The sequence below is a fragment of the Syngnathus leptorhynchus genome, chromosome 22, assembly GCF_054491065.1.
Source record: "Syngnathus leptorhynchus isolate UIUO chromosome 22, UIUO_Slep, whole genome shotgun sequence".
Classification (NCBI taxonomy): Eukaryota; Metazoa; Chordata; class Actinopteri; order Syngnathiformes; family Syngnathidae; genus Syngnathus; species Syngnathus leptorhynchus.
This window is the reverse complement of record NC_141216.1, coordinates 4,699,885-4,712,565: the sequence shown is the minus strand read 5'-3', so window position 1 is coordinate 4,712,565 and position 12,681 is coordinate 4,699,885. Positions and strand designations below refer to the sequence as shown.

The window sequence follows — 12,681 nt, the reverse complement described above, 5'->3', positions numbered from 1 at the left end:
CACACTCGACAAGATTGACATGCCAGCACAAAACACAGACAAATATCGACACAACGCTAATTCTGTTATTTCATGCTATCTATAAATTTTAATATAATCTCCCTTACAACAAACCATAAAACAAAAGGCATATCCTCACCTTTGACCTTAGGGTCCAATGGAAAACCAACAGGCTCCTTCTGTCCAACTAAGTCCTTTCTGCAGACTGAAAAAAATTATCACCATTATTATATCATTATAACCATATCTCGAATACATTTTCATTATTCATGCTGGAATATACAATGTAGAATTACAGATGTATAACCTGTACAATTCTATGCAATTTATTGTATGAGGATAAATTGTGAGAAAAATAATGCACACATATGTTGCGTAAATAATGCAAAAATATACTGTTGCACGGAGGAACTCATATCGTGAGTTTTGAAAAGGTGCACAAGACTTACTGATGGTGATTAGATGAGGTCCAAGTCCAATAGTTTCCTCAATGGGCAGCTTCAATCCCATTGCAATTGATGAGCGCCACTGTGTGCAAATTTGGTGGAACAGCAACTCGATCGTCTATGGGCAAATCTGGTCATGTTTCTCATTGAGGATGGTAAAAACAATTACATGTGTTGACAGTGAAACTATTTTTGATTGATTATTTAAACCATCAGCACGTTGAGGTATTTTCGATTTTTATCGTTGGCAGGGGTTATTTTAAAATTTCACACACTGGCATAAATCGCGTGAGCCACAAACTCAAAGTATTTTTTTAATCTATGCTTTTATTCCATATATTCATCAATTTAACGTAAAATCTCACGGTCCCACAATACAGGTAAACTCGCGAGAACACGGTCGAGCGTTAATGATGACGTAGAATGTAAGCGACCGTCGTTTCCTCTGTAAACAACTTGCCTCATCACTGTCAAAACGTGATCTGTGAGTGTAACTTAAAATATCCATTCAGCGAATTATTGCAATATTCAGAAAACGTTTCGTTCTGATGCAATAGTTTTATTGAATTTACAACGACGTAAAACACCGTAGCGTTTCATTCACAGAATTTAGAGGACGGAGTAGGTCTGCAGCAAAACGTGTTAGATGAGCGCAATCGGGTTTGTCACGATTACCACAAAGTTTCTATTAGAACAGCGAACTGCGCAGCGGCCGCAACGTGGTCGGACATTTACTCGAGCAGGTAGTAAACAATAGGAGCGCAAAGGACCAAGTCACTTATTTTGATCAGAAATAACATTAATATCATGGTTACAACAAAACACTGCTGCTTTGGTGTGTGCCGGAGTGACTCACGATATGCTGATCGGGATCATATGAGAGGAGTTTTCTTCCTATCTTTTCCAAAGCCGAGGATGAACCGAGAGAAATGCATTCGCTGGGTAGAAGCTTGTAAACGGCAGGGATTTACAGTAGAAAATGTCACCAAACACACATATATATGCTCTCTGCATTTTGTCGGTAGAAATGGGCCAACATCGGAAAATCCCGATCCAATACCAGCAACGTTTGAGGAGGTAAGTTGATGGTCTGCTTTCTCAGTTAGAAAACACGCTATTGCTAGCCATAACACGTGGGACAATGACTCCACGAGTTTACCCATGCTGGTTGTATGAACATGAAAATTAATATGCATGAAATATAGAGACAAATTTTGAGATATATACGATATGCTTGGATGTCTTAAAGGAATGAAGTTTAAAAAAAAAGTTTCCTTTTTGGAGAAACTGTACTTCTCAAGTAGCTTCATCTTACAGTGTTATTTTCTTTGACTTGAGTTTTATTTTACAATGTTTCATTGTCTTCCAATGTTTGGCTAATAGATAGAGCGGATGGCACGTAAAAGGAAAGTGCCAACCCCAAGAAACGTAGACACCCCCGACGCGTCGATGAAAATGCCTTACCACTGTGTGGCGTACGGATGCGGCAAAACTGCGGAAAACAACGTCACGCTATTTCCATTCCCCAAAGACCCCGAGGAATTTCGTAAATGGGAGAAGCAAGTTCAACGTACTCGCAGCGACTGGTTGGCCTCGCCCAACTGTCACCTTTGCAGCGAGCATTTTGGCAAAGACTACTTTGAGTCCATATCACCCTTAGGGGTTCCGAAACTGCGACCCGGTGCAGTTCCCACTGTGTTTGTCCGTCCGCACTGTACTTCCTGCTATGGCACTGGCTGTGATAAATGCCTTGCTACCATCAAGCACTGGAGCATTGATGCAGAACCAAAAGAGTGTAATATTACAGTGAGTAGTTATTGTTTTTCTATCGCAATGTACAAGTGCATCAACATTTTCAGTAAGCATTTTTTTTCCACAGACTCCTTCGCTGGCAAAAATGGATGAAATAGGACCATCACAGTCAAATGATTCAGATGGACCAAATGATGAGCAAAAACAAGGACAACAAAACGAGCAGTCTAAAGTAACAGAAACAGGTCAGTGTATAATAAAATGATGGAAAAATGGGGAAAGAAGAAAAAAAAGTGTTTAGATTTGCGCCTTTTTTTTTTTTTTTTAACAGTGGCGTGTGAGACGTGTGGTATACGTGGGTGCAGTAGCAGCTTTTACTCAAAAAGCAAACGTTTCTGTAGTCTAGCCTGCTCACGCTCTTTTGCATCTCGCTTCAAGAAGTCGGCCGGGCGGACATGCCTGCAGGTAAGAAACGATTGTGTTTCTCTTAACGTTATACGATTGGAACTCGTACATTTTTAAACGCCCACTTTCAGTCAGGTATCTTAAAATGCAGCCTGTACTGTATCGCATTTGATGGACTTCACGTCTTTCTCTGCAGGAAAATCCTCTTGCAAAAAAGGCCAAAATATTAAGCAAATTTACCAAAGCTCGGTCGGCAGTACTGGATGGTGAGGACTATACACGCACACGCACGCACGCACGCACGCACGCACGCACGCACGCACGCACGCACGCACGCACGCACGCACACACACACACACACACACACACACACACACACACACACACACACACACACACACACACACACAATCTGTTGATTGGTCAAACTGTTCATTGTTTTCAAATCAAATCATGCTTCTCCATGAATATACAATACCATATTCCTATTTTTGTGAATTGGGCAACTCATTGTATTGTTTGACTCAATGTGTGCAAAATATCTTTGGGCCACATTTAATCCCAAACGTTATATCTGAGCAGGCACTGGAATGGTGGCGTGCAAAATGTTTTTAAGTGTAGAGTTGGAATTTGAAGTTGCAGACAACCAACAGTCCCAGGCTGAAGATATTACAGTGCTGAGAAATATTGAGTTTTGAGCCTTGTTTTCTTCTTTGTTGGGGCTGGGGGTCGACTTATAGCCTGAAAATTTGGACTTTTGTTCCCGTACAAGTTGAATTTTTCCATCTATTATCTAGCACCTGTTGCAGTTTTCAATTGGGGTGACTACTTGGAGAAGGAAACATCCTTGGGGGCATCTGTCTCTTCCTTCCGACATGTGAGTGTGTCAAATACTTTGTGCTACAGTGTTTGCAATTTTGGGGGTTTTCTAATTCTTTTTAAACAAATTGTAAATGTGTCATTTAATAAGTTGAAATGTGTTTACTATTGTGGATTTGCACCTATTGCGGAAGAGTCTGTATTTTAAGCTTCAAGTTTACATGAACTGCAAATATCGAGAAAAAGGTTTCAGCTTTTGAATTGGATTAGTACTTAATTAAATATGAATGACACAATTTCTGGCTTCCACAGGCTCCCATGTGTGCCCAATGGGACGACATCAACGTGGGGATGAAAGTAGAAGTCTTGAACAGCAACGCAGTGCTGTCGACTAAAGTTTATTGGATCGCTACTGTCATACAAATTGCAGGTGCGTATATGTTCCCATCACTGCTGTAAATTTCTAATCTGCCATAAAATTGCAGCATTGATGGCTATAAATAGTCACAATAGTACAATAAAATTGTTTTTAAAAAAAAAAATGGTCTGCTCTTGAAAGGATACAAAGCCTTATTGCGATACGAGGGTTTTGAGCATGACAGCAGCCGTGATTTCTGGTGCAGCCTCGTTTCGGGCGAGCTGCACCCCATCGGGTGGTGCGCCATGACGGGGAAGCTCCTGGTGCCGCCACAAGGTGAGCATGCACAATTGGGAAGTGTGAAACTTCCAAATATTTAGTAGAACCATGACTCACAAGCTTACAAATAACGAGTCAATGGGTTTCTTGAAAAGGCAGCGTTTTTGATGAAGCGTCAATAAATGTATTTTGATGATGTAGATGTGACCAACATCATTGACTGGAAAGAATATCTGATGAAAAAGTTGGTGGGATCCCACACTTTGCCTGTTGAGTTCTACCTCAAGGTAAAACTAGTAAAAAAAAAAAAAAAAAAATGACTTACACTTTAGTATAATTAGAATTATGCATCCATCATTTAGCTTGTAAACAAAGGATGATGTTGGACTTGATTGCGCAATGTGCGCCACCTTCCTTTTAGATGAACGAGAGCCTGAAGCAGCAAGATTTCAAAGTGGGCATGCGCGTGGAGGTGGTTGACCCCAAATACATCAGCCGGACCCGGAAGGCCGTCATCGCATCCATTACTGGCGGGCGCCTACGGTTGTTATACACGGACCAGAGCGACTCCCCTGACAACGTTGTGACGGATTTCTGGTGTCATCTGGCTAGTCCTCTACTGCATCCGATTGGTTGGTCCAAACAAGTGGGTCACGACATCAAAACACCTAGTAAGTCACCTGTTTTTATCAGTTGTTCTGTTTTCTGTTCTATTTGCTGAATTTTAGGGAGGAGTACTTAATCTTTTTTTTTTTTTTTTGTGTGTCACAGGTGTGAAATCGCCAGGTGCTGGTTTGAAGGGTAACTGTGACAGTACATACAACTTCTTTAAAAAGGTAAAGTGACAAATCTACATGGACTGCAATGTGTTATGCAATTCAAATTCAAATTGGGAAAAAATACGCCGAAACTGTTGTTAAAAATCGATCGACCGCTTAAGTCATTCACATGTCATCACCAGCCCAGGTTTGTCTACATGGACGGATGTTTTTTTGAGGAGGGAATGAAGCTAGAAGCTATTGACCCTCTAAACCTGGGCAGTATCTGCGTGGCAACTATACACAAGGTGGAAAATGACGCAAAAAAAAAAAAAAAAAATACGGCAGATGTGATGTGTATCGTTAATGTACATACCTTTTCACAGGTTCTGTCAGACGGTTATCTGATGGTCGGCTTTGACAGTGGGTCATCGCTCCTTTCCGATCGGTTCTGTTACCACGCTTCCTCTCACGCAATCCTTCCCAAAGGCTTCTGCAAAAAGAATAACATCCCACTCACTGTGCCACGAGGTAATTGGAATATTGTGTGTGGTATGTTTGCTCATCACTGGAAAAATCCAGAATCTTTGATCAGAATCTTTTTATAATACCAAATCTATCTGAAATTTGAATACGGAAGAACATTTCATGTCTTTCAGTCATTCAAACAGTGATGCATTAATCAAATATTTGTTTCTACAAAATCCAGATGTTAAAAAATATTCTAATGATTTGTAAGGTTTGAGATGAAGTGTAAAAAATTAAGTGCTTGAATTTAGAAAGTATTTCAATGGTAATTTAAATATACTAATCTTGAGTGTAAATCTGACAGGTTTCGATCCCAAGACCTTCAACTGGGAAAATTACCTGGAGCAGACCGATTCAAAAGCTGCACCTCCACATCTGTTCAACACTGTAATGAAAGAAGAGCAACTTTTAATCGATGAATGCGTCATTTCTTTCAATTTGAATTCATAACAACGGAATGTATTTGCACACCTGGGTAGGACTTTCCAGGTCACGGCTTCTCCCCTAACGTGAAACTGGAAGCGGTGGACCTGATGGAACCACGACTGGTTTGCGTGGCCACCGTGAAGCGTTGCGTGGGACGCTTGCTCCTCATCCACTTTGACGGCTGGGATGATGACTTTGACCAGTGGGTGGATCACGAGTCCCCCGACATCTATCCCATTGGCTGGTGTGAGCTCACCGGCTACCAGCTTCAGCCGCCCCCTGGACTCGGTAAATGCTTATATTTAAAAAAATGATTTCATAGTGGTGAAGATTTTTCTTTTTGGTGCGTACAAAGAGAATTAAATCGGACGTACATGGTGCTTTCTGTGTCCCCAGCAGTCGATAACCACGTGGTACAGGCCAAGAAGTCAAAGGTACCCTTCTTTAAGGGAAAAAGTAAGATCTCCCTTTTGCCATTACACAATTTATGTTCATACATATTGTCATACCAATTGTTCATGTTACTTTAGAGAGGAAGAATGCAAAGAAACGCTCCCACCTTCTTCATAAAATCAAGGAGGACAACAGTGATGACTATCAACAATCACCTTTAAGCAACGCTTCTGCTCAACCTCCATTCAAGAAAAACATGACTTCTCCTCCAAACATGTTCCTTGTTCAACCCAAAAGAGAACCAGAGGAGCAAGAAAGTAAGTGATTAGAAACTGGATTATTCTTTTTTTCTTCATAGCTATTATATTTATGGCCACCATCTGACTTTGTTACAAATCTTTAGTTGCTGCAGTGGAGGTGAAGGTGGAGGAGGTGGAAATGGAGACTTTAATCACCAGTCCAGCTCAAACGTAACACTTTGGGAAACCTCGGCAGAGAGACTGCAGTACATCAAGTGATGCGTGGTGATTATTTCTTTTGTGTGTCCAGAAGAAACCTTGTTTTTGAGCAGAGGTCTAGAAGTGGACACGGGAAGCTGGGATAGAATCAGAGACTTGAAGAAAAATATTATAATATGAGTTTTTCCTGAATTTTTTATTGTTTTTCCATCACTGTATAATTTGTTTATAATTCAATGTCTTAAAAAATCTCGAGATCAATCGTATTGTCTGTGTCTGATTATCTTGCACAGGGTGCAAATTCAAGCTTGAATCAACGCTGCTTTGAGCAAACAGGCAAAAAGTGACTCATTTTCCAAAATAAGCAGATAAAAGATTTACTTGTTTTTCTCTTTTATTTCACACTTGACTATTTCTACTTGCAAATCAATTGCAGTGCTTGCCAGCAACAGGGCAATTGTCAGTTGTGTTTTGATGACCGCTTCAAAATTTAAAACAGCATTACCTTCACTGAGAATGTCCATCTAATGGCGCTATGAAGATTGAACACCTATTTTCATCCGAGCACATCGTACTGCAAACATGAAACTAAAATAGCTCTGGTTTAAGGTTCACACCAGTCTCTTTGTTTTCTTGGCCCCTTTTGTCTTTGGATTCTTGCGAAGATTGAATTTGCTTTTGTGCATCTTACCCTGCTTAACTCTGCTGCTGACGTGCATCGGCTTCGGTTTGGTGGCCTTGGGCGTCTTGCTACGCTTTGTGGCAACAATGGGAACAGAAGGGAGTGAATCCCCTCCTGGACATGCTTTGAAAACATGGACGTCTTTGACTCTGCGGCCCCTCAGCTCAGGCGGGTTGGCACAGGTGGCTCGCACCTTTAGGTTGACTTTCTCAATCCAGCTAGACAAAGGGTGTCAAAGATAACCACAAATTTATGAGTATTTAATCATAAACTTTGCTAGTGCCAAACAATGAATATTATTCATTGACATACAGGCGTAGTGGCAGCAGAGGGCAGTCACACATCAAAGGGTTGTCCGCCAAGTTGATGACCTCCAAGGAGGTGAACTGATGGAGGTCCGGCACCTCTTCCAGATGGTTACCCTCCAGGAAGAGACTCCTCAAACCTGGACCCAAGCCTGCCAGTGAGCTTTGAGACATCTGCAATAAATAAATAAGGATAGTCATGTTCACAGCCACACGTGAAGTCGATGAAAATGAGCGTTTTCCATTAGTACGATTGAGTTTGAAATTATTTCTGAGAACTGCAGCATTTTTTTTAATTGTTGTTATTCTGGACACAATGGAGCAACCAGCAAAGTCCACCTACCTTCTCCAATGCCATATTATCCAAATAAAGCTCCTTCAGTGATTTTCCCAAAGGCTGAAAAGCATTTGGGCCAACCCATCGAATGGCGTTGCCTGACAACCTCAGGTCCTTCATGTTCCCCAGCTTGCTCAACGCTTCAGTGGGCACTTCTTTCAGCTTGTTACCTGCCAGGTGTAGCGTATCAAGTTCGGCCACGTGCTCCAAAGCCTTGGGTGATACGTGGTCAATAGTGTTTCCGATGAGGTAGAGAGCTCTGAGGCTCTTAGCGCCATCCAGGGCATTCGCCTCAATCTTGGAAATGGAGTTGTTCTCCAAATGAAGTGCGAGCAGTCCCGGAAGCAATTTAAAGGCCGCTTTTGGGAAAATGGTGAAGTTGTTCTTCTCTAGGTGAAGGTAAGTCAGTTGAGGGAGTCCTGTCAATTACAGTACACCCAATGAAGAAACATGGGGAACTCATGCACAGTCCAATTACTAGTAATTAATCGCTTTTTTTTTATGTTCTTTTTGGAGGGACAGTGCAACGCTTCTCCCTTTTTTATATTTGCATACTTTCAATACCTTTAAATGCTTCAGGCCTGAGGGATGAGATGAGATTCTCCGAGAGGTACAAGTAGATGAGGCCCTTCATGCCATTGAAAGCTCCGTCCTCCACCTCCACAATTTTGCAGCGCTGCAGGTGCAGCGACACTACTTGAGAGATGGCGGGGAAGCTGTTGCTCGGGATGTAATGGAAGTTGTTGCCGCGCAGGTCGAGGAGGCGTGTGTCCGGAGAGAAACCCCGAGGAATTTTGGAGTGACCGCGGTTCTCACAGGAGGAATGATATGCCTCAGCCTATTATGGAGGAGATGGGGAAGTTGAAGTCATTCGCTAAGCTCGAAAAGGAAGTCAAGTGAAAAAAAATCTTGACAATATTGTGGAAAATGAACTAAGCCGCAAAGTCCACCACTTTTAAAATAACTGCCGTCCGCACTCACCTCACAGACGCAGTTAGCGGGACACTTGGCTTTGTTCTCCGGCGCCTCGGTGGGTGGCGGCGCTCTTCTACTAGCTTCCTCAAACTCGGCCTTCAGCATGGCCTCCTGGCTTTGACAGCGCAGCTCCGGAGGATGGACCGCTTCGAGGATTTCTCCGGAGAGGTGTAACGGTCCCGCACATGTTCCTATCAGCTTCACCTTACTACGGATGGCCCACTCCCTGTAACACAGTGAAAAGACAAGTCGAGTGGAGTCCACTGAGATTTGTGTGCTGAGCGAAGCTTGCTGGTACCTGAGCGGACGCATGTAGCAGTTACAGTAAATGGGGTTTCCGGCCAAATGGAGCCGCGCCAGTTTAGGGGTGCCGTCCGAGAAGGGTTGGATGACACGCAGCTGGTTATGGCTGAGATCCAAGTGGATGAGATTGGGAGACTTGGATATGGCCGTGTTGGCCAGATCCTGCAGGGACATGTGATCCAGGAAGAGGTGGCTCAGCTTGGCCATTGACACAGACTCTTCACCCAGGTACGTCATGGGATTGTAGCTCAAATCCAGGCGGGTCACTTCTGGCAATCTGTACAAAAAGGCTTCTGTTGATTTATAAATTCAAGTTTGTGTTTTTTTATTTTTTTTATTGTTGTTGTTGAGAAACCTATCCTCAGGTATTTATGGAATCGCTGCATATTTTGGGGGTCTTTCTGTAATGCCGTAAGGCCTAACAGAAAAGTCCCCATTTAAAAAATAAAATAAATAATTGTATTACACAGGGCTCCAATATATTGGAAGAACATTATTTTTTCATTTATCTTTCTATTTTAATTAACGACTGATGTCAGCGCTAATGTTGTCAACCCACCTGGTCATGGTCTCAGTTGGGAAAAACTGCAACTCGTTGTGGTCCAGACTGAGCCGGTTGAGAGTGAACAAGCCGGCAAAGGCTTCAATGTCCAAGTTGTTCAGGGAGTTGTGACTGAGGCGAAGCCACTTGATGTTCAGCAAGCCCTGTTGGGAGAAGGTACTACATATAAGATCTCTTTTTGCAGAAGCTGCCTAATGTTTACCTGGAAGGCCATGTTAGGGATGTAGACAAGATGGTTGTGCGTAAGCGAGAGCAGGTTGAGGAAGCCGAGCTGGGAGAAGGCTCCGGGCTGGATCTCCTCAACGCGGTTCCGGTCTATCATGAGCTGCTTCAATGAGGACAGACCGTCGAAAGACTCCTGTACGTCACAAGGCAAATAGAAATGAATTTAAAAAAATATTATTCAAATTGGACTTTGTGTAGTTTCTTCTTAGAAAAGAAGGAAAGACTGCATGGACTGGTTTTAGTAGGTTTAAGAAACTGTGGTTGAATCATGACAGTCTTCTAACAAAAAAACAAAAAAAATGGAAACCCCTGCTGCAAAGTGATAATTTTGCATACAAAGCCAACATGTCATAAATCATTGTGTTGCTGCGTAAAACCACCTGGTACAAGATGTCAATCTGGTTGCTTGCCAAGTTGAGGAAGACTAGGCGGCCGAGGCCTCTGAACGCGCCTTCCTTCACCCTACGGATGTTGCAGCGTTGCAAAGACAGGTGAGTGAGATACGGGGTTTGTCGGAAGGCTCCGGTGGGGAGTTCCTGGATGTCGTTTCCTCGAAGGTCAAATTTCACTGTAATCTGCACAGAGAGGAAATCGAGAAGACTTGACATGAGTCGAGATGTACACAATGTCTAAATGAAGGTCTTCAACTCAATTCAGCAGTTCCTGGTCACTATTAGTACCTCGTCCACAGCGGGCGGAATCTCAGTCAAGTTCTTGTTGACACAGGTGACGGCGAGCTGGATCTGGTCACATACGCACTGCTCTGGGCATTTTGCAGCTTGCGCCACGAGGAGGAAGAGGAGCGTGAAGCTGAGCAGTGGGACCCACACTTTGTCAGGAGAGAGCGGGGAGTACATCTGAAACGTTTTCGTCAAGCACACAAAATGCATTTGTAGGAGATACATAATTCTTTGTACAGCAATAATGTCTGGATGATCGAGTATCATCGATGTTGCTGCCATTCCATTAATTTTCATATGAAAGGGGTGGGGGCTTCTCAGGGGGGGGCTTAGTACCACTTTGGCAAGATGAGCCAGCCCCAGTGTTCACTGGAATGCCTTAAAACCACATTCCCATGTTGGATCAACCGCCCAGCTCCGCAACAATGGACTTGGAAAGCTCCATGTTATGAAATTTGGAGTCTCCGATGGGGTCGCTGCTGGCGTAACGTTTATTTGCCTGACTTTGGTGTACGGTGTGTGTTCGAATCTCACTCAGTCTCTATGTAACCAGTAACCACATATGAGATCTCTTGATGGTCCCACTTGAGGAAGCTTTATTACAGTGTCCATAAATGTTTGAAGCTAATATGCTTGTTGGAATTGAATGTTTCTATTCAATGCTGTTACAGCAAATTTGACTTTTCAATATCCTCACATTATTTCAGAAGCATGTAATAGAGGCCCAAGAAATTAGAGACGGGGGGGGGGAAATTTCCTCCACCAGGACGACGTGTATGCATCCCCCCCCTTTGAGATCAACAGTGCTGACCGCAGAGGAGCACGCATGCAGGATTGCCTGTTGTACACAAAGACGCCCTGTGTCTCTCCTGAATGGCCGGTGCCAAAATGTCTTTTCCACTGAAGGTGTGTGTGGGTGAGCAAGATGTGCATCAACTCTAGGCTACCAACTATGCAGAGTCCTAAGTGACATACACACTCCCGTAAACATAACTCAGAGGTTATAGCCTCAAAACGGTAACAACTAAAGACATACACTGATTTAAATACATTTACAGTGCTTGACTTTTTCATGGCCACCAATCATTCGTAATTGAGTATTATTACACTCCTTCCTATGTGTGGGTTTGTCATTGGACTCCTGTATTCGTCCTGAAATTGAACTAATTTCAACTTTGCTACTGCCCCAATTTTTGTATAAAGTGTCACAGAAGTGCGTCAGTTTAGTGTTGTCCTATCATCAAATCAATAATACGGCAATGAAAACAAGCTGACGATCATGCACTAATTCAACGTAGTACTAATACAGTAAAATAGTATTTAAAACACGTTTAGGCTATAATTATCAAAAACAAAGTACTGATTGTGACGTCACGTGTGGCCCACTGTGCAGTTTACTGCGCACCGTTCGTAACCTCGAAACGTCTTATGTCCGGTACAACCCACTTTAGTTGACGTAGATATCCCACATGCAATGGCTCTTAACTTTTAACTAGTTCGGTATGTTATATATATTTCCAATAGTATAGTAAAGTCAGCTCACCTTGGTTCCGTCCAGTTGCTGGTGAGTTCTGCCGGCTGCCTAACATGGGCTGCTGCCCCCTCCCCACGTCAGAAAAAAAGTTCATCCTCTCCATTTGCTAATACAGTCACTTACACTGACATAATACACACAACCAACACCATTAGTCAGTTTATTTTAACCCCTTAAGTGAATTTTTAATATTTTCCGAGTTAAATAGTCGTGACATAGTTTACACAGTTCATCGATGTAATTAAGCTTCGCACCTGCACTTCTCTCGAAAAGTCCGCGCCTTTTTCTTGATTACTAAAAAGCACAATTACATTCAACCAAATGATTTTGGTACCATAAAGTCATTTTCACTCACCCAAACATTGTGTATTAATGTTGGCATTTTCAGCTCTGCTGTTAATTAAACATATTTTGAGTCAATAAGCGTTCAGTCTTGAGGTTGATTGAAGCGTAGAC

General features: G+C 42.6%; 2 protein-coding genes across 8 annotated transcripts in view; one reads left to right on the top strand and one right to left on the bottom strand.

Moving 5' to 3' along the window:
* The window catches only part of l3mbtl2 (L3MBTL histone methyl-lysine binding protein 2), an 8,182-nt gene extending 1,299 nt beyond the window's left edge, over positions 1–6,883 (top strand). Inside the window, exons 1-19 of one of the 5 annotated variants that reach the window (XM_085904409.1) lie at positions 832–930; positions 1,472–1,523; positions 1,830–2,252; positions 2,326–2,443; positions 2,530–2,663; positions 2,800–2,869; positions 3,401–3,480; positions 3,735–3,852; positions 3,982–4,116; positions 4,261–4,346; positions 4,481–4,730; positions 4,831–4,895; positions 5,021–5,125; positions 5,204–5,348; positions 5,650–5,732; positions 5,825–6,059; positions 6,168–6,227; positions 6,302–6,481; positions 6,568–6,883. In XM_085904409.1, the coding sequence (XP_085760535.1) occupies positions 1,839–2,252; positions 2,326–2,443; positions 2,530–2,663; positions 2,800–2,869; positions 3,401–3,480; positions 3,735–3,852; positions 3,982–4,116; positions 4,261–4,346; positions 4,481–4,730; positions 4,831–4,895; positions 5,021–5,125; positions 5,204–5,348; positions 5,650–5,732; positions 5,825–6,059; positions 6,168–6,227; positions 6,302–6,481; positions 6,568–6,638 (2,349 nt within the window). In that variant the 5' untranslated portion in view covers positions 832–930; positions 1,472–1,523; positions 1,830–1,838 and the 3' untranslated portion in view covers positions 6,639–6,883. The other 4 variants (XM_085904410.1, XM_085904408.1, XM_085904407.1 and 1 more) reach the window with 4 other exon arrangements.
* Positions 6,676–12,681, bottom strand: chadlb (chondroadherin-like b). 3 transcript variants are annotated; one of them, XM_085904411.1, is made up of 13 exons: positions 12,581–12,639; positions 12,480–12,519; positions 12,235–12,286; positions 10,692–10,868; positions 10,392–10,586; positions 9,989–10,144; positions 9,784–9,929; positions 9,220–9,501; positions 8,928–9,147; positions 8,511–8,784; positions 7,953–8,365; positions 7,617–7,783; positions 6,676–7,522 (listed from the first exon to the last, which is right to left on the bottom strand). In XM_085904411.1, exons 4-13 carry the CDS (start codon positions 10,866–10,868, stop codon positions 7,234–7,236), a joined length of 2,319 nt encoding a protein of 772 aa, XP_085760537.1. In that variant the 5' UTR covers positions 12,235–12,286; positions 12,480–12,519; positions 12,581–12,639; the 3' UTR covers positions 6,676–7,233. The 3 variants fall into 3 exon arrangements, with proteins under 3 accessions (XP_085760537.1, XP_085760539.1, XP_085760538.1); XM_085904413.1 differs by lacking the exon at positions 12,480–12,519 and having other exon boundaries at positions 12,235–12,283; positions 12,581–12,681; XM_085904412.1 differs by lacking the exon at positions 12,480–12,519 and having other exon boundaries at positions 12,581–12,679.